We start from the raw sequence: 26,723 nt of genomic DNA on the forward strand, positions 1-26,723 counted from the left end.
TGGAGGGAGTTGGGATACATACCTTCCACTAGCAGAGTTTTCATATAACAACAATTACAATGCTAGTATCGACCGACCCCCGTTTGAGATGTTGTATGGTCGGAGGTGTAGGACCCCAATTTGTTCGGGCGAAGTTAAGAACTGAGTCATGGGAAGCACCGAGGTGGTGCTTAAAACTACCGAGTTGATCCAGCAGGTACGCGATAGGTTGCGGATCGTGCAGAGACGTTAGAAGAGCTATCCTGACCGGCGACGCACGGATCTTGAGTTCTAGGTGGGAGACTTCGTATTGCTGAAAGTGTCACTGTGGAAGGGTGTTATTTGGTTCCGGAATAGGGGAAATTTAGGGCCCCGATATATTGGTCCATTCAGGAATACCGCCTGGGTGTGCAAGGTGGCTTACCGTTTGGATCTACCATACGAGCTTAGCCAGATTCACAACACCTTCCACATGTCTCAGCTCCAGAAGTGTATTACTAACAAGGCTGCTGTTATATCTTTGGATGACATTCAGGTGGATGAGAGCCTGAACTACATTGAGAGGCCCGTTGTGGTCTTGGATAGGAATGCTAAGGTCCTTTGTAATAAGGAGGTGAAGCTAGTGAAGGTGTAATGGCAGCACCGAAGGGGTACGGAATGGACATGGGAGCCGGAGGAGGAGATGCGGGAGCACTACTCGGACTTGTTAGCATCAGCAGACTTCGAGGACAAAGTCTAGTTTGAGTGGGGGAGATTTGTAACGCTTGGTTCAGGTAATATTTTTTTTCAAGTTTTAGGGTTTTGTACCGAAACTCGATGAGTTGGGCAGCTCCAACTCGTCGTGTAGAGATTTTTCTGGACGCGGGTTAAGGACCCTACTCGACGAGTTGGGAGGCCCAACTCGACGAGTAGGCGCTGGAAAGGAAAACCCTAATTTTCCAGGTTTTTGCACCCTATATAAAGAACTTATGGATTTGTGGCCTGCCTTATTGTCTCTACAGTCCAGAAGCAAGCCCTAATTGAGATAAACCTCCATATTGAGTGTGTGTAAGGCTAAAGAGTGTGTTTGGTACGTTATTTTTGAAGAAATCAAAGAATCAAGAGCTTGGAACGAGAAGGGGCTTAAATATCCAACGTATACTTGGTGGTAGCAACCATTTGAAGATAAAAAGCCATTATCTTGATCTTTCTTTGGTTAGATCTCTCCATTCAAGAGATTAGGGCCTTTTTAGCCCATTTTGGACCTATCTTTGGAAGATGGGAATGAATTGAAGTTGTAACTTCATATTTGAACTCTTCTAGGCCCCTATAGTCATACAGTAATCGACTTTATCAAGATTTGGCCTTTCTTCATGCCCTAAACCTATTATCAAGTTTGGTTTTAGCATTTTTATCCCCTTGAAGCCTTTTATGCACGTAAAGTTGGGAACTTTACATGGTAACTACACCCTAAGGGACTGGATCTGTACTTTGGAGCTTTAGATTCGACTAAAAAGGGCTGAATAGGTTTAGACTGGGGAAAACTCGACGATTTGCCCTGGCAACTCACCGTGTTTGATCGAGTTACCCCGCTTTCTGAATACTGAGTGAACTCGACGAGTTGATGAGACAACTTGCCGAGTTGGCTAGGGTTTTTCCAGGTCTTCTGAACACTGAAGGAACTCGACGAGTTGCTAGATGCACTCGACGAGTTAGGGTCAACATGGACTGTTGACCTTGACTGTGGACTTTGACCTTGTCCATGGTTGACCAAGTTTGATTTTAAGGGTATTTTTGGTATTTCGGGATTTTGACAAAGTTAATCGCATGATAGTTGTAGACATTTGAGTTAGAGCTGCAAGTTGGAACTTATCTTATCAGTTCAGCATTTCTTGAGAGGTGAGTCTTCTCACCATACCTATGGGTCCAATGCACCAAGGCCGGCCATTACATGATATATCAATTATTAGTTGATTATGTGATATGTCGGTATGATATTTGTATGGAAGTACCCCCGGGAGGGGGGGGGGGGGGGGGAGGGTTCCATGGCAGTAGATTAGGACCATGAGGAGGTTCCTATGACATTTAGTATAAGTCCTTGGAGGGTTTCCAAGGCTTCCTAGTATGTTTACATGTTTATCTCGTATGTTATTTCTATGGTTAGTGAAGATTGTATGGAGGTTCCCACGACAGGTAGCCAAGACCACATGGGGGTTCCAATAGCAGCTAGCAAAGACCATGTGGGGGGTTCCCATGGCAGATAGTTAAGACCACGTGGGGTTTCCAGCGGCACTTGGTATATGGCCTTGGAAGGTTTCCATGGCATCCTTATATGTTTATATGTGTGGCTTATGTATTGTGAATAGCTTATAGAGCTAATATGGATTATGTGATTATGTGGATTGTGTGGGGTATGCTCTGGGGACCTCACTAAGCATTAGCTTACAGTTTTTTGTTTGTTTCAGGTACTTTAGTGCCTAAGGGCAAGGGCCAGGCTTGATGGCGCAACGTGCACTCTCTCTGGCATTTTACATGGGGACACTTTGATATTTGAAATAAAATATTGATGTTATGGATTTTGAAAACAGTTGTCATTGAGATTTCATGTTTTATGGGAATGTTTTGATTATTTAAAAATGAAAATTTTGTTTGGAAATTTGGTTCGTTACAGTCATAGAATACAATCCAATTTCATCATAAATTGCATTATCCCCAAATTAGATTTCTAGGGTTCATGGAGCTTTTTATCCAAACCATCAAATCCATCAATATGATGATTGGATTGAGATTAGAACCATAGAAACCACTCAAGGGAGGTTAGAAATCAAAAACCTAATCATTGAATCACATAAAAATTGCCATTAGGGTTTAATCCACTCATCAAACTCGAATTCAAGGTGAAAATGATGAGAAATTATACCTTGAGCCACTTGAGTTCTTCAGAACTTGCACCAAATGAACTAAAGAAGCTTGAGATCATCCCCTAGGGTTTCTATTGAGCTTGAATCGTCATCTAACCTCTTCTTTTCTTCTCTTTTCGTTCTCATTTGGCTGATATGAAGAGGAAGCCTTCTTAATTTCAGATTTGTCACATTTAGTCCTTTAACATTCCTTGTTTTCGCTAAAACCCACCAAACTTTAGTATTTATGATTTTAACTTAAGTTTTGACAAAATAAGTCCTTCCCCATCCATTATTTAAATTTTATGACCCCTTTCATTAACCGGTAAACTTACATTGCCAACGTGACACTTTTGGTCCTTTAACATCTACAATGTTATTATTTTCACTTCTAGCTTTCTAAACTTCATACCAATAATGATATGATTAATCCTTGATGATTTATTTATATAAATTACTTTTTTCATTTATTACTTTATTAATTTAAGAACCTAGTCTTAAATTTTAGGATGTTACAGTTAATCTCTTTGTTTATTGCTTTTTCAAAACAAATCATCATTTTTCAATCTTAGCAAACATAAGTGTCATTCATAAAATCATCGCCATCACTACTACCAAGTACCAACATCCAATTTTCTTATAAAAAAATTCCCCAAAAAAAACATAAATAAATATTAAAGATTTAAAATTCACAATTGAATATTTAAACCTAATTTCACTAAAATATAAATAAATAACAAATGAAGAACTAATTGATTAATTTTAGCGTTTCAATTTGAACAAGTAAATTAAACTAAAGTATTAAGGATTAAGGTAATACTTGTTTATAAGAGAACACGCCAAACTTTTGTTATTTGTGGTCGACTTGCAGTGAAGGAGGGACAAGAGAACCCATTTTCCCCCCTTTTGCTATTGAAGTATGTCGTATATGTTTTGACTATCTGATTCACGTAATGACCTAACTGGCTAATTGATTCACATAATGAGATATTTATTTGGATTTTTAATTTAGTGAATAGTTGAGCGTTTACTTGGATTTGCACCTAGGTGCACATTAGATCAAAGATATGAAATCCATTTTTTTTCTAACTTCTAGGGAGACATTGATGCTACTACTACCAACTAACTACATTCGCCATTGGTAGTAGGTTGTGGTGGATGATAAGTGGGATAGGATTGGGGGTTTATAGAGAAAAAAACAGACATGATAAAAGAAGGTCAAAAAAGTCTTTTTATAATTGAACTTAAATGAAAAGTTTATGTGATTTCGTAAAAAGGACTACCAATGCAAGAAAATGAGACATAAGGACTCGTGGTGTATCATTTTTTAAATTCGTCCTCAAAGTGAAAATTTCACTAAACTGGAAGGACCACATTTGTAATTTAGTCTTCCGTTCTAGAAAAGTATAAAAAAAAGAAATTCAAAAGAAGGAAAAGTGCAAAACCGTGTTTCTTTTTTCGGAAAGGACCCTGAAAGCCTCTCGTTTTTTGTTTATATTCTTTCGCTGTCTCCCTTCATTAATCGTCGACTCAACGTCTACCTGCTGACTTATTGCTCAACTTTCTTGGCCTTTGTCTCTGTTTATTTTTCCTCTGTTATCGCCACTTCAGGTTTATGTAAACTCTGCTCATCCTTAAAAGTTAGTTTTGCTTGTCTAAGAATTTCACTTATCAATCACAGATCACATCATAATCAATTGAATTTTCATATACAGGTGATTAAAATTTTGTTTATTTCAGCTACTTTTGTTTAGTTTAAAGTTACAGTTCAGCACATTTTTGCTTCAAGTCCAGAGTGATGAACCAAACTTTGCTCTCCAAATCTCGAAAATTCCTTCCGTAATCACTTTATATTTTGAGTTCATAAACGCAATTTTTACATTTGATTCTTTTTTGAATGATGTTATCTGCTCCTTAATTGTAAGCTAAACACTCAAAATTAACATGCTTCAATATTAGATTATCATAATTCCAGATTGCCTGCAGATCTGTGGAATCAAAATTAGGATTTTGCTCTCTCTGTTTGAAATTAAGCTGGATTAGGTTTATGTTTGGAGTTACAAAACTGATAAAAGATTTCTTTGTAGATTTAAGACATATGATATGACATTAGTCAGCTAAGCTGATGTCATTTGTTATTTAAATCATTCATACCTTCCGGTTTCGAGTGTTTCAACTTCTTCCATAAGTTCTTCTACTTCTGATACAGAAAACGGTCTTCTAATTCAACTGATAATGCTTCAGTTTTCACTTTTGGCGAGTCCATTTGTAAGGGTATAATATCTTGATTCTTATCAACATGGTTGTCTAAGCTAGTTGTTTGAGGAGAACCCTGAGAAGAATTTGAAAATCCCACATTCGAAATGGGACTAGCTGCTGACCTGGCAGTCATTTCATCATTCTTATCTTGAAATGGAGATGGAATAGTATTAGACTAGCCGATTATATAATATATATTGTGATACATTGTATTATTTGTATTTGAGAGGTTGTCAAGTGTAAATATTGTAACCTATTTATATTCACGTGAATAAGAGGGAACAGATGATTTTTGCCTGATTCTATTATGGTATCAGAGCGACGCCTTCTCTGTGAAACCTAGTAGCCGAAATTCTTCAACCCTAGTTGCAAATCATCGTCCCTCTCATCTCTTCTTCATGTTATACTCATTGGATCTCATCTAATCCAATGTCAACTCCTCTTCATCCTTCTGTTACTGTATCAAACATCCGCAATTACATTCCTATTACTCTTGAGATCGAAAACGGACAATATACATCTTGGGCTGAACTATTCAGAATCCATTGTCGTGCTTTCCAGGTACTCGATCATATCCTGCCTCCTGCTAAAGTCACTCCCTCTTCTACCAGTGAAAAAGATAAAGATGTTGTTAAGACCAATGAACAATGGTCCCACCTAGATGCCATTGTTCTGCAATGGATATATGGGACAATATCTAGAGATCTACTTATCACCATCCTCACTCCAGGAGCCACCGCAGCTGATGTCTGGAAAGCAATAGAGCATATCTTCATTGATAGTAAACCTGCCAGAGCTCTCTACCTTCAACAAAAATTCACCAACACCAAACTTGAAAACTTTGCCAATATGGCTGCCTACTGTCAAGAAGTCAAGAACCTTTCAGATCAACTCACTGATGTGGATGCTCCTGTTGATAATCAACGTTTGGTACTGCAACTTATCGCTGGCCTTACGGATCAATACGATAGCATTTCTACCCTTCTCCAACAATCTACACCGCTTCCCGACTTCTACACCACCCGATCAAAGTTATGTCTTGAAGAAACCAGGAAATCTCTACAAACACCCACCGGAAACGCCCTTACTGCTTCATCCGTCACCACTGTCGCACCGCCATCAGCCAATGTCGTGCCTTCTGGCAGTCATGACCAGCGTGATATCTCAGATACGCTACAATCTCATCATCCTCGGTCTTCGGTTAGAGGCACCTCCGAAGGTTTTTATCGTGGCAGGGGCAGGGGCATGCGCGGAAGGGGTCGGGGACGCGGTCGTGGGCGTGGATCGTATACTCAACAGCAACATCCACCATGGATGAACTGGAATGGCCCTACTTGGAACTCTTCACCGGTTCCATACCCTACAGCTCCTCGTTATCAGTTTCGCCCACCAGCAGCCGGCATTTTGGGTCCTTCTCCTGCACATGCTTATGCTACCTCTGAAGCTTACACTCCCACTAATATCGAACAGGCCATGCACACGATGACACTGAATCAGGACCCCAACTGGTATCTTGACACAGGCGCCACCAATCACATGACAAATACCACAGGTAAAATGTCAACTTATGTTAATAATAGCGGACCAAACCGTATTGTCGTTGGTAATGGTTCACACATACCGATTCATGGCTCTGGACACACCACACTTCAGCCTCCCTTCCCACCTCTCAAACTCTTAAATATTTTGCATGCTCCGAACCTCATTAAAAACCTTTTGTCTGTCCGTCGCCTTACCACTGATAATTCTGTTACTATTACCCTTTTGGTTGTCTTGTGAAGGATTACCAGATGCAGATTCCTATCCTCCGATGTGATAGAACCGGAGATCTCTACCCTCTTTCACTGCCAAATGCACAAGTCACATGTCCTTCCACATTTGCTGCTTTGTCACAAGATCTTTGGCACCATCGCTTGGGACATCCCGGATCTTCTTCTTAACGTGTTTTAAATAAAAACTAGTTTATTTATGTTCGTTCTTTTTCTAATAAACATATTTGTCAATCTTGTGTATTTGGAAAACATATCAAGTTACCATTTTATGCTTCTACATCCTTTACATCTTTACCTTTTGATATTGTTCATAGTGATCTATGGACCTCACCCGTTCTTAGCTCGGGAGGTCACCGTTATTATGTTTTGTTTATTGATGATTACACTGATTATTTATGGACCTACCCACTATCCAACAAATCAAAAGTCTTCTCTGTTTTTCTCAACTTCTATAAACACATCACCACTCAATTTGAACGTCCCATCAAAAGTTTCCAGTGTGACAATGGCACCGAATATAACAACAAGTCCTTTCATAACTTTTGCACTACTAATGGTATGCAGTTTCGTTTTTCTTGTCCTCACACATCACCGCAGAATGGAAAAGCGGAACGAACCATCCGACACCATCAATAACATGGTTCGTACTCTCCTTGCTCACGCGTCTCTCCCTACCACCTTTTGGCACCATGCCCTTCAAATGGCCACTTACATTCTCAATATTCTTCCACACAAAACAAAACACTATTCTACTCCTACTTTCCTTCTTTTTCACAAACATCCCACCTATGATCATCTTAAAGTTTTCGGTTGCCTATGCTATCCTCTCACACCTTCCACCTCCAGTCATAAACTTGCAAACCGATCCTCTCCTTGTGTCTTCCTTGGATATCAATCCAATCACAGGGGGGTATAAATGCTACGAACTTTCCACTCGCAAGATCATAATATCACGACATGTTGTATTCGATGAACATGTTTTCCCATTTGCTAAACTTCACTCGTCCCCTCCCGTCTATGACTTCCTTCAACATTCACTCACAACCGAACCACATCCAACCGTCTGGGATTCGGTTAACTATCCCACTGACCAAACATCTCCTGTCTCCACTCCAATCTCTCCCAACTCTTCTCAGAATATCGAGTCAAGTAGACTCACACCCACATCCCCAAAGACTCCGCCACCTATAAATTCCACTACTACCGCCGATGCACCACCCCTCATCCATACTTATTCTCGTCGCCGGCAGACCAACACTCAACAGAACATATCACCACTTCCTACAACCAACGCCCAATCACCCACTCATATTCCCAATCCACCACCAACTCGCACCATTACCACCCGGAGTATGCCCGACATCACTAAACTAAAACAACCTTTATCCTTACATACTTCTACCGCCACCACCATTGCTCCCCTTCCTCGCAACCCCATTGATGCTCTATCTATACCTGAGTGGAACCATGCCATGACTGACGAGTTTAACGCTCTTATTGATAATAATACTTGGGATTTAGTACCTCGTCGCTCCAACATGAACATTATTTGGTGTATGTGGATTTTTAAACATAAAACAAAGGCTGATGGTTCCTTAGAGCGCTATAAAGCGCGTTTGGTTTGTGATGGCAGGTCTCAACAGGTGGGTGTCTATTGCGAGGAAACTTTCAGCCCAGTCGTTAAACCGGCTACCATTCGGACGGTTCTCAGCATTGCTCTATACAAAAAGTGGGCGATCAACCAACTCGACGTCAAAAATGCCTTCCTTCATGGGCACCGCTCTGAGACTGTTTTTATGCATCAACCCCTTGGTTTTCGAGATTCTAGATTTCCTAATCATGTTTGCAGATTAAAGCGGTCCTTATACGGCTTGAAACAAGCACCCCGCGCATGGTACCAACGCTTCACAGACTACGTTACGACTCTCGGTTTTCGGTATAGCAAATGTGATCACTCTCTATTTGTCTACATTTGTAATTTAGTCTTCCGTTCTAGAAAAGTATAAAAAAAAGAAATTCAAAAGAAGGAAAAGTGCAAAACCGTGTTTCTTTTTTCGGAAAGGACCCTGAAAGCCTCTCGTTTTTGTTTATATTCTTTCACTGTCTCCCTTCGTTAATCGTCGACTCAACGTCTACCTGCTGACTTATTGCTCAACTTTCTTGGCCTTTGTCTCAGTTCATTTTTCCTCTGTTATCGCCACTTCAGGTTTATGTAAACTCTGCTCATCCTTACAAGCTATTTTTGCTTGTCTAAGAATTTCACTTATCAATCACATATCACATCATAATCAATTGAATTTTCATAAACAGGTGATTAAAATTTTGTTTATTTCAGCTACTTTTGTTTAGTTTAAAGCTACAGTTCGGCACGTTCTTGCTTCATGTCCAGAGTGATGAACCAAACTTTGCTCTCCAAATCTCGAAAATTCCTTCCTTAATCACTTTATATTTTGAGTTCATAAACACAATTTTTACATTTGATTCTTTTTTGAATGATGTTATCTGCTAAACATTCAAAATCAACAAGCATCAATATTCGATTGTCATAATTCTAGATTGCCTGCTGATGTTCCCCTTGTTCAAAACTTGTGGATCTGTCGAAGCAAAATTAGAATTTTGCTCTCTCTGTTTGAGATTAAGCTGGATTAGGTTTATGTTTCAAGGTACAAAACTGATAAGAAATTTCTTTGTAGATTTAAGACATATGATATGAAATTTCTGTGCTAAGCTGATGTCATTTGTCACTTAAATCATTGATTCCTTCCCGGTTTCGAGTGTTTCAACTTCTTCCATAAGTTCTTCTACTTCTGATACAGAAAACAGTCTTCTAAATCAACTGATAATGCTTCAGTTTTCGCTTTTGGCGATTCCATTTGTAAGGGTAAAATATCTTGATTCTTATCAACATGGTAGTCTAAACTAGTTGTTTGAGGAGAACCCTGAGAAGAATTTGAAAATCCCACATCCGGAATGGGATTAGGTGCTGACCTGGCAATCACTTATTAATTCTTATCTTAAATTGGAAAAAAGAAATGAAGTCCCAAAAATTGTATAAATAAAAACCATATAGTTGATGCTAAACTTCACTGGAAAAGAAACATTCTGAGGGAATTTTCACACCATTATATAAATGAGTTACAAGAGAGAGGAAATTTACCTTGACTATCTCCATTGCCAATGGAGTCTCTGTTTGACACCTGTCTTGACTGTATATCTTTTTCCTATTTTGGTAAAGTGGCTTTGTTTCACCTACTAAAAGAATCAACAAATTGATATTAGTTAGATAGAGGGCTACATGATCTAACTTTTAGGCTGCATTTGTCATGCTAGGCATACTTTCAAGGGCATTTTAGTTATGAGGATCAGGAGGGCATCTACGTCTTTTTCATAAATGAGAGATCAAGAGATCAAAAATTACAATTTAAATAACTCACATGGCAATGTAATTTTTATTTTACATCAATACTCTGCTATTAGCAGCAGATGAGATTTAAGTTTCATATTGTAATCAATAATTTGCTATTTTGCAGAGGCACTTTGTACGGGTCCTGACATTAAAGCACAAGTGAAGAGTTTGAGAGCTTATTGAGAAAGGTAAAGGGTCATCAACCCATAATTTATTATGGGGTTTTATCTGAGCTTCCAGAAGAATCTTCATCTTCTTCATCAACTCATGGTCTTAGTTCATCAGCGCGTGTTCCTGCTTCATCAACTCATGGCCATAGTTCATCAACCGATGGTCATAGATATGATGTATTTTTAAGTTTTAGAGGTGTTGACACTCGTCATAGTTTCACTGATCACCTTCATAAGGCCCTCATTGATGCCAATATCAATACCTTCTTGGATGATGAAGAGATTGAAACAGGGGAAGATCTGAAACCGGAACTACAGAGTGCAATTAAGGCATCTCGGGCTTCTGTTATCATATTGTCTAAGAATTACGCTTCTTCAACATGGTGCCTGGATGAATTGGTGCTGATCCTTGAGCAGCGTATGACATCCAACCATATAGTCATCCCAATATTTTATCATGTGGAGCCCACACATGTTAGGAAGCAACAAAGTAGCTCTGGAGATGCAATGGATAAGCATAAACAGACAATGGAGTCAGAGACAAATGCAAATAAAAGAAGTCAATGGGCTCAAAAGATGGACCGATGGAATAAAGCGCTTATACAAGTTGCTGATTTAAAAGGGAATGACGTAAATGGTAGGTGACCACTTTCTTACCCTTACTCATCTCCCTGTGCATTTCAATAAGTTTTTCTAAATCATCAAATAGACATATATCTGATGTATTAGGATATATTGAAGATGCACATAATTGAGAATAAGTTTTCAAATATGTGATCTCATAAACTCGTTCATATAGATGGATTAGCCATTTTGATAACTTTTACATGTTTGTTATGCGTTTTGTATTTTATCATAAGTTAGTGTATTTAGATGAACCTTCTCCACAATTTCTAGATGATTTTTATTTAAAATTATACCATACTGCCTTCAAATCATAATGTCTTATATGATAAATAACTGCTTTTAGTTGTATGTAGTAAAAGATAACCTATAACTATGTCATGGCATTTTCTTCAAATCCATGTAAAACCACATTGATGGTTAAGTTTGATGGTCTTGTAGAAACATCGTGAAGTTGGGTGGCCTATTACTGAAATCTTGTATTTCATTGGTTGCTTTGGTCATATTATAAACAAATATTTATGACCATCCATTAGCAAAATCTTGTATTTCATAGCATTTTGTTCATATTGATGCAAACTACAATATGGTTTTGATGTGAGAACTCAATTAATAATTTAAAGCTATAATATAATCTTAGTTTGGATCTTTGAATAAATTAAATCTCCCAGGTTCATTAGTTTTGTAGATTGTGTTTTGAAGTTCTTATATAATCAAGTTTCAGGTCCGAGACACAGTTTATTGAAGAAATTGTGAAGGATATCCACCGTAGATTACATTTACACTTAAGGAGCGTTCGACCACAACTTATTGGGATGGAAAATCATATTAACTTTGTAACTTCATGGTTGAAAGATGGATCCTCACATACGGTCGACGTACTTACTATTTATGGTATAGGTGGGATCCGGAAGACATCTTTAGCAAAATATGTCTATGGGCTATATTCTCATGAATTCCACACAAGCAGCTATATTGAAGATATCACTAGGAAATGTGATGGAAAGTTTAATGGGTTGCTTCATTTACAAGAACAACTTTGTAATGACATTTCAAAAACAAGTTCAATTAAAGTTCATGATGTTTCGGTATACACCGCAAAGATAGAGGATGCACTAGCCCGTAAAAGGGTGTTTCTAGTTCTTGATGATATCAGTACTCTTGCTGAGTTGGATGCATTACTTGGAAGCAAATGCTTTCATCCCGGAAGCAAAGTTATAATCACAACAAAGGACAGTTGGTTGACTGAGAGTTGTTCTTTATTTAAAACAATCATTAAACCCAAGCATGAAAGACATTTGCTTCGAGGCTTAGTTGATTTTGCATCACAACAACTTTTGTGGTCCCACGCATTCACGTGCAACCAACCCAAGGCGGGATATGAAGAGGTGTCTGATAAGCTTGTTAAGTATTATGAAGGACATCCATTGGCTCTTGAAGTTTTGGGAAAGTCTTTGCATAATCGATATGCAGCTTATTGGGAAGGGTGCATCGAAGGGTTAAAGAAAGAAATCAGTTCCCCTATAAATAATGTCTTGAAAATGAGCTTCGACTCCTTGCCATCCAAAAATGATAAGGAGTTGTTTAAGCATATTGCTTGTTTTTTTGTTGGAATAGATAGAGATGTTACCATAACAATATTAGAGGCATGTGATATAAACACAAGATCCGGGATCACGAATCTCACTGACATATGTTTTCTTAGTATAGGATGGAATAATAAATTGGAGATGCATTATTTGGTTCAAGAGATGGGAAGATTTGAAGTACGTCAAGAATCAATTGACAAGCCATTGAAGCGAAGTCGATTATGGTGCCATAAGGAGTCATTCAAAGTGTTGAAACAAAAAGAGGTAAGAGGCCATCCATGCTTTTAGTAATGTGTATGTCCATTATATTTTGTATTGCCTAATTTATTTATTTTTTGCATTATGTTTCTTATCAGGGTAAGGGAAATCTACTAGGCCTTACCCTTGACATGCGCATGCTTGAGAAAGAGAAGTTGAGTGTATCATATGAGTTGAAAACTGATGCATTAAGTAACATGGATAATTTGATGCTACTACAACTCAATTATGTGCACATGAATGGGTCTTATGCAAACTTTCCAGAGGAATTAAGAGGCTTGTGTATGCATGGATTTCATTTAAAGTCTATACCTTTAGACTTACCGATGATGAATTTGGTTGCTCTTGACGTGTCATATAGCAATATTGAATCATTTATTGGTTGTTATAATAATCCACATCGGTTTGAGAAGAGGCAAAAGGTAACTTATCTTCATTTATTATTCATCCATCTTGCATTAATGAAATTCTCTACTGTTGTAACTTATATCCATTTCCGCAGTTGGATGGATCGTGCTTAAAAGAGAAAAGGTTGCTAGGATCATTGAAGATTCTTAATTTAAGTTTCTGTAAACAACTTCGTAATCTTGTTGGATTTGACCAACTTCCTGCACTTGAGAGGTTAATAGTTAGAAATTGCATTGGTTTGGTTGAGGTTTGTGAATCAATTGAGCAATGTGTTGACCTTGTCTTTATCGATTTGAGCTACTGCAAGAAGCTTGAAAAACTTCCAAGAAACATAGGCATGTTGAAGAATGTTAAAACAATGTTGCTAGATGGTTGTAGTCTCGGTGAATCTGGAATGCAGAATACGGGTAAGGATTCACTGGAATTGTGCAAGGCTAAAAACAATGACATAAATACAAGAACCTCTTCCTCTGCCTTTGTGGATGCTATACCAAGTGATATGAAGTTGTTTACAGTTTATTTACCGAGGTCTTTAATAAGGTTGTCACTAGCAAATAATAGGTCGTCCACTGAATCCTTTCCCATGGACTTCAATTGCCTATCCAAGTTAAAGGAATTATATTTAGATGGCAATCCTATAAAATCCATGCCTAGTTGTGTGAGAACCCTTCCTAGGCTTGAGATACTTAGTATCGACAATTGTAAAAACTTAAAGTCAGTTGAACATGCTCCACGTACACTAAGCAGGTTGCTCTTTTCTGTTAATGGGTATCCTTTAGGCAAAGTCGTATTTGACCCAGAGATGTCCCCGGTAGAGTTATCATCATGGCAGGTGACTTCTGCATGTTTTACATATGAATTTGAAGGCATTTTGAAAATCCAACCAATGGTACATGTTGAGGAAAAGATATTACGTAGCTTGGGCTGGAGTAATTTAGACTTCCTTAACGAAAGGCACTTGGGAACTAATTCTCGGGAATCTGGAACCCAGGTTTTTTTTAATTAATTGTTTTTCTCTATGTGAATATGTATAATATACTTCTTATGCTGATTAATTAAGGTGGTTGTGTTTGGCAGATGATGTTTTATGAATTTGGAATATTCAGCACAATGTATAGGGCGGAGGAGATGCCGAGTTGGTTTAGGCATAGAAGTGTGGGGCCATCAATATCATTTACCATTCCGTCATCATCATCTCCAAACAAGCTCCTTAGAGGACTCAACTTCTGCTTTTCTGCTGACACATTGAAACCCCCCAATGATTCTTTTCCAGTTCCATGTGACCAGTTCCCTTGGTCGCCAATGATGACAATTAATAATTTAACAAAGAACTGCATCTGGATATACGAGCGTCACATGGACAGAGTTATTGTAGATGGAAATTGTTGGGTGGTGTTAAGTCATTGGATGTTTGGGATGAATGAGATGGAGCCATGTTACAGTTACTGTTACACTGCCATATAATGAACTTGTAAAGGAGTGTGGGGTGAGTCTCTCTCATTTTCAAACAGCTACAGGGCAATACATCCTAGAGTACTGGCGGTTTTTTGGGTATGGCATTCACTTGTCTCCCTATCATCGTAAATTCATTCCAGACGGCCCCAGCATTCAAGGTAGATGTGATTTTTGTTAAATATATATATTATTGATTTTGTTTACCTATAAGATAAGATTTTGTTTTTATAAAAGTATAAAAAATAAAAGTTGGTACTTTTAATTTATAAAATGAATAGACCCAAGCATTGATTCGTCTAGTCTACAGCAGGAGGTCCAGGAAGCCCATCAAATTAGTTGGGATCAAGTCCAGTCCTTATCACCCTTGTTTGGCTGCAATTAAGAAAGTTTTATTTTTATTTTGTATCACTCTTGTTTGGCTGAAGTTAGTTGGGATCAAGTCCTTATCACTCTTTAGGACAGGGGGACGGCCTTTTTTGTTTGGTATGGTGTGTTGGCATCCATTTTACCCAACCCTGAGGAGTATTTCAGGTTTTCATTTTCTAGAAGATTGTTAGCTAAAAAAATTCTAGTAACAAAAACTATTGGAGAGGCCCTTCCTCTTGAAAGAATGGGAAAACCCTATTATATAAATTCTAGTATCATTCATTATCAGTTACCTTTTTCTGGTTGTGAAGTTTCTGCTTATTCTCTTTACTCTGTGTGGGAGCTTATCAGTACAGTCAATTGATTAAGTCTTTTGATATGTTGCATCATATAAATATATCTGGACCCAATACGACTACTTTGTCGAAGTGGATTATTTGCGAGTAATGATTAACACATAACTTTTTATCGGTTTTCAGAACAAAAGGAAGATTGTTGGTTCAGAGCTTTCTCCCAAAGGAAGACTGACATAATTGGTCGCGCACATGAGGTATACTTTTTGCCCTTTCTCTCGTCACAACCAAATATTAGGAATCAAAGTTCTCGATTGGTTTAGGGTGTAACAAAATAAGAGGAGTTATAACTTTTCATTGAACACATTAAAGTGGAAATATTAAAATCGGAAATCATTGAATGTTGTAACTTTGCTTAATAGTGTGGGACTTATCCCACATTGGTGGAAGAGAAAACTTTCTCCCACCTTATATGTCTTGTCCCACTCATTTAATTAAATGGGTCAAGTAATGGGTTAAGCATATTGGGCTTGGGTTGTGGTGTTGAAACACCAAACAATGATGTAACCAATGTTAATGCTAATGCAATAATGGGCACTACTAGCCCCTCTTCTATGTATATGCATGATCCTTCAATTTTGTGGCATTCTCGTTTGGGACATGTCAATTTTCGTTCTATTCAAAGAATGGCAAAACTTGGCATGTTACCAAAATGTACATTAGATAAAAACAGAAAATGTGAGGTTTGTGTAGAATCTAAATTTTCACAACATCCTCATAAATCAGTTGAAAAATCTAATGAAATACTTGGCTTAATCCACTCTGATTTATGTGATTTTAGAGCAACACCTACAAGAGGAGGAAAGAATTATTATATATCTTTTATTGATGATTGCAGCAAGTATTTATTTGTTAAATACCAAAGATGAAGCCTTGAATTATTTTAAGAATTACAAGGCTGAAGTTGAAAATCAACTTGACAAAAAGATCAAAATTCTAAGGTCTGATCGAGGAGGAGAATATGAATCCAAAGACTTTGCTGAATTTTGTTCCTTAAATGGTATTATACATCAAACAACTGCTCCATATACTCCTCAGCAAAATGGAGTGGCAGAAAGGAAGAATAGAACATTGAAAAACATGATTAATTCAATGTTAATTACTTCTAGAGCACCACATAATCTGTGGGGAGAAGCATGTCTTGCAGCAAACTCAATTCTTAATAGAATTCCTCATAAAAAGAGTGATAAATCACCCTATCATCAGTGGAAAGGGAGGTTACCCTCTTATAAAAGGATGAAAGTGTGGGGTTGTCTTGCTAAGGTACAAGTACCTCTTCCTAAGAGGACTAAACTTGGACCAAAAACCATAGATTGCATCTATCTTGGCCCTGCCATGAATAGTGCAGCCTATAGGTTTCTTGTGTTTAAATCACATGTTGATGATATCCATAACCAAACCATCATGGAATCAGCAGAGGCTGAATTCTTTGAAAATAATTTTCCTTTTAAGGATAAAGGGAAAGAGGTTACCTACTCTAGGAAAAGACCTCTAGATGATGGACTAAATGATACCATTCCAGACAGAAGTTTACAATCAAATGAAGAGAGTTCTTCTAAGGTTCAAGAAGAGAACTTAGAACCCAGAAGAAGCAAACGGGGCAAAATTGCCAAAGATTTTGGACCTGATTACATGACCTATGTAGTGAATAAAGAACCACAAACTTATAAGGATGCTATGGATTCTTCTGAAGCTCCCTTTTGGAAAGAGGCAATCAAAAGTGAGATCGATTCCATTGTGCAGAATAACACTTGGAAATTGGTAGATTTGCCACCTGGGCAAAAACCAATTGGGCACAAATGGATTTTCAAGAAGAAGTTTAGACCTGATGGTACCATTGAGAAGTACAAAGCTCGTTTAGTAGCTAAAGGGTATCGTCAAAAAGAGGGTCAAGACTTCTTTGACACCTATTCACCTGTTACAAGAATTACATCAATTCGCACATTAGTAGCAATTGCAGCCATTCACAATTTGGAAATACACCAAATGGATGTGAAAACTGCCTTCTTGTATGGTGAACTAGATGAAGAAATATATATGAACCAACCTGAAGGGTTTGTGGTTAAGGGTCAAGAAAGCAAAGTTTGTAAGTTAGTGAGATCACTTTATGGACTAAAACAGGCTCCGAAGCAATGGCATGAGAAGTTTGACAACACATTACTCTCTAATGGATTTAGAATTAATGAATGTGATAAATGTGTTTATGTCAAACAATACAAGAATGCTTGTGTTATCATATGCTTGTATGTGGATGATATGCTTATAATGGGTACTAATTTGGATGTGATCAATCAAACCAAGAAAATGCTACACTCCTCCTTTTCCATGAAAGACTTGGGAGTAGTAGATGTGATCCTTGGTGTAAGAGTTCAAAGAAGATTAGATGGTTATACTCTTACTCAGTCCCATTATATTGAAAGTGTACTTAAGAAGTTTGGACACTATGATGACAAGCCGGTAGTCACCCCTTTTGATCCTTCAAGTCATCTTAAGAAGAATAAAGGTGATAGTGTAGCTCAGTTAGAATATACTCAAGTTCTTGGTAGCTTAATGTATATTATGAATTGTACTCGACCGGACTTGGCTTATAGTGTAAGTAGATTGAGCCGCTACTCCCACAATCCTGGGAAAGATCATTGGTATGCATTAGTGAGAGTGCTTAGATATTTAAAGCATACAATGAATTATGGATTGCATTACACGAGATATCCTCCTGTTCTTGAAGGGTATTGTGATGCAAATTGGATTTGCAATACCTCAGAGGCAAAATCCACAAGTGGATATGTGTTCACTCTTGGTGGAGCTGCTACAATGGAAGCAGAGTTTGTTGCTTTAGACAAAGCTGCTGAAGAAGCAGAATGGCTTAAAAGCTTCCTAGAAGGTATTCCTCTGTGGCCTCAACCTGTTACTGCCATTGGCATACATTGTGATAGTATGGCTGCTCTTACTAGAGCACAAAGTCAGATATACAATGGCAAGTCGAGACACATTAGGTGCAGACATATTACAATAAGAGACTTGCTGAAGAATGGAATCATTTCCATTAGTTACATAAAGTCAAAGGAAAATATAGTTGATCCCTTGACAAAAGGCCTTAGTAGAGAGCAAGTTCTCTTCACATCGAGGGGAATGGGCTTAAAGCCAACACAATGAGTCACCACCTGGCGGAAACCTAACCTAGCAACATTGGAGATCCCATGGTCTAGGTTCAATAGGACAACTAGTTGGGGAAGACTCAAAGAAGCACTAACACAAAGGTATGCTCACTCCTATGATATTTATTTTGTGTGTTTCCGTTGATGATATAGGGATGAATTCTTTATTCTTAATAATGCTGATAGCTTTTATAGTGGAATAAGTACGGATTGTTCCAGATTAGTATTACCTATGTGAGATGGATGTGAGGTCGCATCTTTGGGAGCTGATATGGCTAAGCTCTCTAAAAGTCTCATGAAGAAAGGATCGTTCATGACCGAAATGAACACAACGGTAAGAAATGATCTATGCTTAGATATGATATGTGTGATACTTCTTGTATTATTCTACTATAAAAAGTGGTTAGTTCAAGAATCTAGTTCACTACCCACAAAGTAGATCCAAGTAGTACTCACTATGAAAGGTTCAAGTTTTACAACACCTATTCAGATGCATGTCATATCTTACTTCCCTTATTTGAATATCAAAGTTCACTTATTTTCTATTCAAATGTGGGGTATTCTTGGAGTTTGAATAGAAAATGTGGGGTATTGTTGGAACTTTGCTTAATAATGTGGGACTTATCCCACATTGGTGGAAGAGAAAACTTTCTCCCACCTTATATGTCTTGTCCCACTCATTTAATTAAATGGGTCAAGTAATGGGTTAAGCATATTGGGCTTAGGTTGTGGTGTTGGATTAGCCTAATTGGACTCAAAATAGGCTAATATCAAGAGAATATTTAATGGTCAAAAGATGGGCCTTGGGCCTTGGGGCTCTTGGGGTCTTCCTGATTAATTAAATAATTTTTAATTACGAAATTAATTTTTATTCTTTATTTTCATTAAATTCGTAATCACTGAATGACAGGTATTTGGAAGTTATTTTCGGTTTTGACAGTTTTTAACTGTCATAATCAATACCTATAAATACATGATTTCTGTCATTTGTGAGGGGTTACAGAAACAATCACCACAAATTCTCTTCAAAATTCGTTCTTCCTGAAGATGAAGATGAAGGGGACATAGAAATTTCGACAGATTCAAGAGTACTTCTTGGATTGATTGTTGTATCCTCTAGACAGATCCCTACCAGGGAAATTTCTGTCTTAGGACACTGCAATTTGCAGGCCTCAATCTACATAATTTCGTTTTTTGTGTTTCTGTTGTAAACATAAATCTTCAAGTATGTTTTCTGTAAACTGATTCTTGTATATTACATATATATATATATATATATATATATATATATATATATATATATATATATATATATATATATATATATCAATTTCGTTTGTTTTATTTCTATTGCTCTAGTTGATCATATACTTCTGTCATAACAATCTAAGACAGAAATCAAAGAGTGAAGAATGGATCAAAATTCCATCATCAAAACACATGTGGAAAAGCCTGAGAAATTCAAAGGCTCAAATTTTCGGAGATGGCAACAAAAGATGTTGTTTTATCTAACAACTCTTCATGTTTCCAATGTTCTCACTGATGATTCTCCCTCTCCTCCCACTGGGACAACTACTGCAGAAGGAGTAACACCACCCACTGCAGCCCAATTGGCAAAACACCAAAGTGCTGTGGAAACTTGGAACACAAATGAATATAATTGCAGAAATTATATTCTAAATGCCCTGGATGATTCCCTCTATGATATCTACTCTACCATCACTACTGTAAGAGAGATATGGGAATCACTGGAAAAGAAATATAAAACAGAAGTGGCATGTTCCAAGAAATTCGTGATTGGAAAGTTCATGAATTTCAAGATGGTGGATACCAAATATGTCCACAAACAAGTGGAGGAAATTCAAGTCATTGCACATGATCTTGAAGTTCAAGGTATGGGTATAAACTGTAACTTTCTTGTTGTTTCAATCATTAAAAAACTTCCTCCTTCTTGGTAGAATTTCAAATTATATCTTAAACACTTAACTGATGACATGAGTTTTGAGCAACTTGTGTTGAGAATTCGTGTGGAAGAAGATAACAGATTGAATGAGAAGGCAGATGCAAATTCCTTGGAACCAAGTGCAAACTTTGTTGGAGAAGCAAGTACTTCAAAGACAAAACTCAACAACAAGAAAGGGAAGTAAGGCTCCAAAAACTCTTCCAAAGATGGCAAAAATCATGGCCCTAACAAGAATAATTTCAAGAAGAATTCTGGTCCATGCTATGTTTGTGGCAAAATTGGACACAAGGCCGAAGATTGCAGATTCAGGAGGGGTCAAGGAGGAAACAATGGAGGAAATAATGGAGGAAACAATGGAGGAAACAATGGAAACAATGGTGGTAATTCTGGTGGAGGAAATTTTGGTCAAGCCAACATGGTTGAATCACCAAATCAGTTTGTTGTTGTGATTCAAACCAACATGGTTAGCAATTGTGTGGATTGGTGGATTGATACTGGAGCCACAAGGCACATTTGCAACTCCCGAACTATGTTTTCTACATACCAGAAAGTCTCGGATTCTGAACCAATGTTTATGGGGAATGGCTCTACTGCAAAAGTTAAAGGAAAGGGAAAAGTGAAGCTGCAACTGACTTCTGAAAAAGAACTCATTTTAAGTGATGTTTTGCATGTTCCTGAAATTACTAAGAATTTGATTTCTGGTCCTATTCTTAGTAACAAAGGTTTCAAACTTGTATTTGAGTCTGATAAGTTTGTTCTCACCAAGGGTGGGGTGTATGTTGGAAAAGGATACCTTAGTGAGGGTCTCTTCAAAGTCAGTGTCTTACCTTTGTACTATGGTGTTGAAACACCAAACAATGATGTAACCAATGTTAATGCTAATGCAATAATGGGCACTACTAGCCCCTCTTCTATGTATATGCATGATCCTTCAATTTTGTGGCATTCTCGTTTGGGACATGTCAATTTTTGTTCTATTCAAAGAATGGCAAAACTTGGCATGTTACCAAAATGTACATTAGATAAAAACAGAAAATGTGAGGTTTGTGTAGAATCTAAATTTTCACAACATCCTCGTAAATCAGTTGAAAAATCTAATGAAATACTTGGCTTAATCCACTCTGATTTATGTGATTTTAGAGCAACACCTACAAGAGGAGGAAAGACTTATTATATATCTTTTATTGATGATTGCAGCAAGTATTGTTATATTTATTTGTTAAATACCAAAGATGAAGCCTTGAATTATTTTAAGAATTACAAGGCTGAAGTTGAAAATCAACTTGACAAAAATATCAAAATTCTAAGGTCTGATCGAGGAGGAGAATATGAATCCAAAGACTTTGCTGAATTTTGTTCCTTAAATGGTATTATACATCAAACAACTGCTCCATATACTCCTCAGCAAAATGGAGTGGCAGAAAGGAAGAATAGAACATTGAAAAACATGATTAATTCAATGTTAATTACTTCTGGAGCACCACATAATCTGTGGGGAGAAGCATGTCTTGCAGCAAACTCAATTCGTAATAGAATTCCTCATAAAAAGAGTGATAAATCACCCTATCATCAGTGGAAAGGGAGGTTACCCTCTTATAAAAGGATGAAAGTGTGGGGTTGTCTTGCTAAGGTACAAGTACCTCTTCCTAAGAGGACTAAACTTGGACCAAAAACCATAGAGTGCATCTATCTTGGCCCTGCCATGAATAGTGCAGCCTATAGGTTTCTTGTGTTTAAATCACATGTTGATGATATCCATAACCAAACCATCATGGAATCAGCAGAGGCTGAATTCTTTGAAAATAATTTTCCTTTTAAGGATAAAGGGAAAGAGGTTACCTACTCTAGGAAAAGACCTCTAGATGATGGACTAAATGATACCATTCCAGACAGAAGTTTACAATCAAATGAAGCGAGTTCTTCTAAGGTTCAAGAAGAGAACTTAGAACCCAGAAGAAGCAAACGGGGCAAAATTGCCAAAGATTTTGGACCTGATTACATGACCTATGTAGTGAATAAAGAACCACAAACTTATAAGGATGCTATGGATTCTTCTGAAGCTCCCTTTTGGAAAGAGGCAATCAAAAGTGAGATCGATTCCATTGTGCAGAATAACACTTGGAAATTGGTAGATTTGCCACCTGGGCAAAAACCAATTGGGCACAAATGGATTTTCAAGAAGAAGTTTAGACCTGATGGTACCATTGAGAAGTACAAAGCTCGTTTAGTAGCTAAAGGGTATCGTCAAAAAGAGGGTCAAGACTTCTTTGACACCTATTCGCCTGTTACAAGAATTACATCAATTCACACATTAGTAGCAATTGCAGCCATTCACAATTTGGAAATACACCAAATGGATGTGAAAATTGCCTTCTTGTATGGTGAACTAGATGAAGAAATATATATGAACCAACCTGAAGGGTTTGTGTTTAAGGGTCAAGAAAGCAAAGTTTGTACGCTAGTTAGATCACTTTATGGACTAAAACAGGCTCCAAAGCAATGGCATGAGAAGTTTGACAACACATTACTCTCTAATGGATTTAGAATTAATGAATGTGATAAATGTGTTTATGTCAAACAATACAAGAATGCTTGTGTTATCATATGCTTGTATGTGGATGATATGCTTATAATGGGTACTAATTTGGATGTGATCAATCAAACCAAGAAAATGCTACACTCCTCCTTTTCCATGAAAGACTTGGGAGTAGTAGATGTGATCCTTGGTGTAAGAGTTCAAAGAAGATCAGATGGTTATACTCTTACTCAGTCCCATTATATTGAAAGTGTACTTAAGAAGTTTGGACACTATGATGACAAGCCGGTAGTCACCCCTTTTGATCCTTCAAGTCATCTTAAGAAGAATAAAGGTGATAGTGTAGCTCAGTTAGAATATACTCAAGTTCTTGGTAGCTTAATGTATATTATGAATTGTACTCGACCGGACTTGGCTTATAGTGTAAGTAGATTGAGCCGCTACTCCCACAATCCTGGGAAAGATCATTGGTATGCATTAGTGAGAGTGCTTAGATATTTAAAGCATACAATGAATTATGGATTGCATTACACGAGATATCCTCCTGTTCTTGAAGGGTATTGTGATGCAAATTGGATTTCCAATACCTCAGAGGCAAAATCCACAAGTGGATATGTGTTCACTCTTGGTGGAGCTGCTATCTCTTGGAAATCATCTAAGCAAACTGTGAATACTCGTTCTACAATGGAAGCAGAGTTTGTTGCTTTAGACAAAGCTGCTGAAGAAGCAGAATGGCTTAAAAGCTTCCTAGAAGGTATTCCTCTGTGGCCTCAACCTGTTACTGCCATCTGGCATACATTGTGATAGTATGGCTGCTCTTACTAGAGCATAAAGTTAGATATACAATGGCAAGTCGAGACACATTAGGCGCAGACATATTACGATAAGAGACTTGCTGAAGAATGGAATCATTTCCATTAGTTACATAAAGTCAAAGGAAAATATAGCTGATCCCTTGACAAAAGGCCTTAGTAGAGAGCAAGTTCTCTTCACATCGAGGGGAATGGGCTTAAAGCCAACACAATGAGTCACCACCTGGCGGAAACCTAACCTAGCAACATTGGAGATCCCATGGTCTAGGTTCAATAGGACAACTAGTTGGGGAAGACTCAAAGAAGCACTAACACAAAGGTATGCTCACTCCTATGATATTTATTTTGTGTTTTTCCGTTGATGATATAGGGATGAATTCTTTATTCTTAATAATGCTGATAGCTTTTATAGTGGAATAAGTACGGATTGTTCCAGATTAGTATTACCTATGTGAGATGGATGTGAGGTCGCATCTTTGGGAGCTGATATGGCTAAGCTCTCTAAAAGTCTCATGAAGAAAGGATCGTTCATGACCGAAATGAACACAACGGTAAGAAATGATCTATGCTTAGATATGATATGTGTGATACTTCTTGTATTATTCTACTGTAAAAAGTGGTTAGTTCAAGAATCTAGTTCACTACCCACAAAGTAGATCCAAGTAGTACTCACTATGAAAGGTTCAAGTTTTACAACACCTATTCAGATGCATGTCATATCTTAATTCCCTTATTTGAATATCAAAGTTCACTTATTTTCTATTCAAAGGTGGGGTATTCTTGGAGTTTGAATAGAAAATGTGGGGTATTGTTGGAACTTTGCTTAATAATGTGGGACTTATCCCACATTGGTGGAAGAGAAAACTTTCTCCCACCTTATATGTCTTGTCCCACTCATTTAATTAAATGGGTCAAGTAATGGGTTAAGCATATTGGGCTTGGGTTGTGGTGTTGGATTAGCCTAATTGGACTCAAAATAGGCTAATATCAAGAGAATATTTAATGGTCAAAAGATGGGCCTTGGGCCTTGGGGCTCTTGGGGTCTTCCTGATTAATTAAATAATTTTTAATTACGAAATTAATTTTTATTCTTTATTTTCATTAAATTCGTAATCACTGAATGACAGGTATTTGGAAGTTATTTTCGGTTTTGACAGTTTTTAACTGTCATAATTAATACCTATAAATACATGATTTCTGTCATTTGTGAGGGGTTACAGAAACAATCACCACAAATTCTCTTCAAAATTCGTTCTTCCTGAAGATGAAGATGAAGGGGACATAGAAATTTCGACAGATTCAAGAGTACTTCTTGGATTGATTGTTGTATCCTCTAGACAGATCCCTACCAGGGAAATTTCTGTCTTAGGACACTGCAATTTGCAGGCCTCAATCTACATAATTTCGTTTTTTGTGTTTCTGTTGTAAACATAAATCTTCAAGTATGTTTTCTGTAAACTGATTCTTGTATATTACATATATATATATATATATATATATATATATATATATATATATATATATATATATATATATATATATATATATATATATATATATTTCAATTTCGTTTGTTTTATTTCTATTGCTCTAGTTGATCATATACTTCTGTCATAACAATCTAAGACAGAAATCAAAGAGTGAAGAATGGATCAAAATTCCATCATCAAAACACATGTGGAAAAGCCTGAGAAATTCAAAGGCTCAGATTTTCGGAGATGGCAACAAAAGATGTTGTTTTATCTAACAACTCTTCATGTTTCCAATGTTCTCACTGTTGATTCTCCCTCTCCTCCCACTGGGACAACTACTGCAGAAGGAGTAACACCACCCACTGCAGCCCAATTGGCAGAACACCAAAGGGCTGTGGAAACTTGGAACACAAATGAATATAATTGCAGAAATTATATTCTAAATGCCCTGGATGATTCCCTCTATGATATCTACTCTACCATCACTACTGCAAGAGAGATATGGGAATCACTGGAAAAGAAATATAAAACAGAAGTGGCATGTTCCAAGAAATTCGTGATTGGAAAGTTCATGAATTTCAAGATGGTGGATACCAAATATGTCCTCAAACAAGTGGAGGAAATTCAAGTCATTGCACATGATCTTGAAGTTGAAGGTATGGGTATAAACTGTAACTTTCTTCTTGTTTCAATCATTAAAAAACTTCCTCCTTCTTGGAAGAATTTCAAATTATATCTTAAACACTTAACTGATGACATGAGTTTTGAGCAACTTGTGTTGAGAATTCGTGTGGAAGAAGATAACAGATTGAATGAGAAGGCAGATGCAAATTCCTTGAAACCAAGTGCAAACTTTGTTGGAGAAGCAAGTACTTCAAAGAAAAAACACAACAACAAGAAATGGAAGCAAGGCTCCAAAAACTCTTCCAAAGATGGCAAAAATCATGGCCCTAACAAGAAGAATTTCAAGAAGAATTCTGGTCCATGCTATGTTTGTGGCAAAATTGGACACAAGGCCAAAGATTGCAGATTCAGGAGGGGTCAAGGAGGAAACAATGGAGGAAATAATGGAGGAAACTATGGAGGAAACAATGGAAACAATGGTGGTAATTCTGGTGGAGGAAATTCTGGTCAAGCCAACATGGTTGAATCACCAAATCAGTTTGTTGTTGTGATTCAAACCAACATGGTTAGCAATTATGTGGATTGGTGGATTGATACTGGAGCCACAAGGCACATTTTCAACTCCCGAACTATGTTTTCTACA

General features: G+C 37.4%; 2 protein-coding genes across 5 annotated transcripts in view; both read left to right on the top strand.

Moving 5' to 3' along the window:
• The first annotated feature begins 4,363 nt into the window (after window positions 1–4,363).
• Window positions 4,364–26,723, top strand: part of LOC145163434 (disease resistance protein RPV1-like) — a 49,519-nt gene continuing 27,159 nt past the window's right edge. The window contains exons 1-7 of one of the 4 annotated variants that reach the window (XM_079082278.1): window positions 4,364–4,573; window positions 10,420–11,102; window positions 11,808–12,942; window positions 13,035–13,358; window positions 13,439–14,335; window positions 14,422–14,957; window positions 15,645–15,715. In XM_079082278.1, coding sequence (XP_078938404.1) covers window positions 11,905–12,942; window positions 13,035–13,358; window positions 13,439–14,335; window positions 14,422–14,808 — 2,646 coding nt within the window. In that variant the 5' untranslated portion in view covers window positions 4,364–4,573; window positions 10,420–11,102; window positions 11,808–11,904 and the 3' untranslated portion in view covers window positions 14,809–14,957; window positions 15,645–15,715. Of the gene's footprint in view, window positions 4,574–10,419; window positions 11,103–11,807; window positions 12,943–13,034; window positions 13,359–13,438; window positions 14,336–14,421; window positions 14,958–15,644; window positions 16,314–26,723 lie in introns of those variants that run through there. The other 3 variants (XM_079082276.1, XM_079082282.1, XM_079082287.1) reach the window with 3 other exon arrangements.
• LOC145125790 (uncharacterized) lies at window positions 20,086–20,631 on the top strand. The gene has a single exon (XM_079061206.1). The coding sequence runs from the start codon at window positions 20,086–20,088 to the stop codon at window positions 20,629–20,631; it is 546 nt and encodes a 181-aa protein (XP_078917332.1).

Source organism: Lactuca virosa, chromosome 1 (genome assembly GCF_052849685.1).
Source record: "Lactuca virosa cultivar CGN04683 chromosome 1, Lactuca_virosa_CGN04683_v6, whole genome shotgun sequence".
In the NCBI taxonomy this organism is placed as follows: Eukaryota; Viridiplantae; Streptophyta; class Magnoliopsida; order Asterales; family Asteraceae; genus Lactuca; species Lactuca virosa.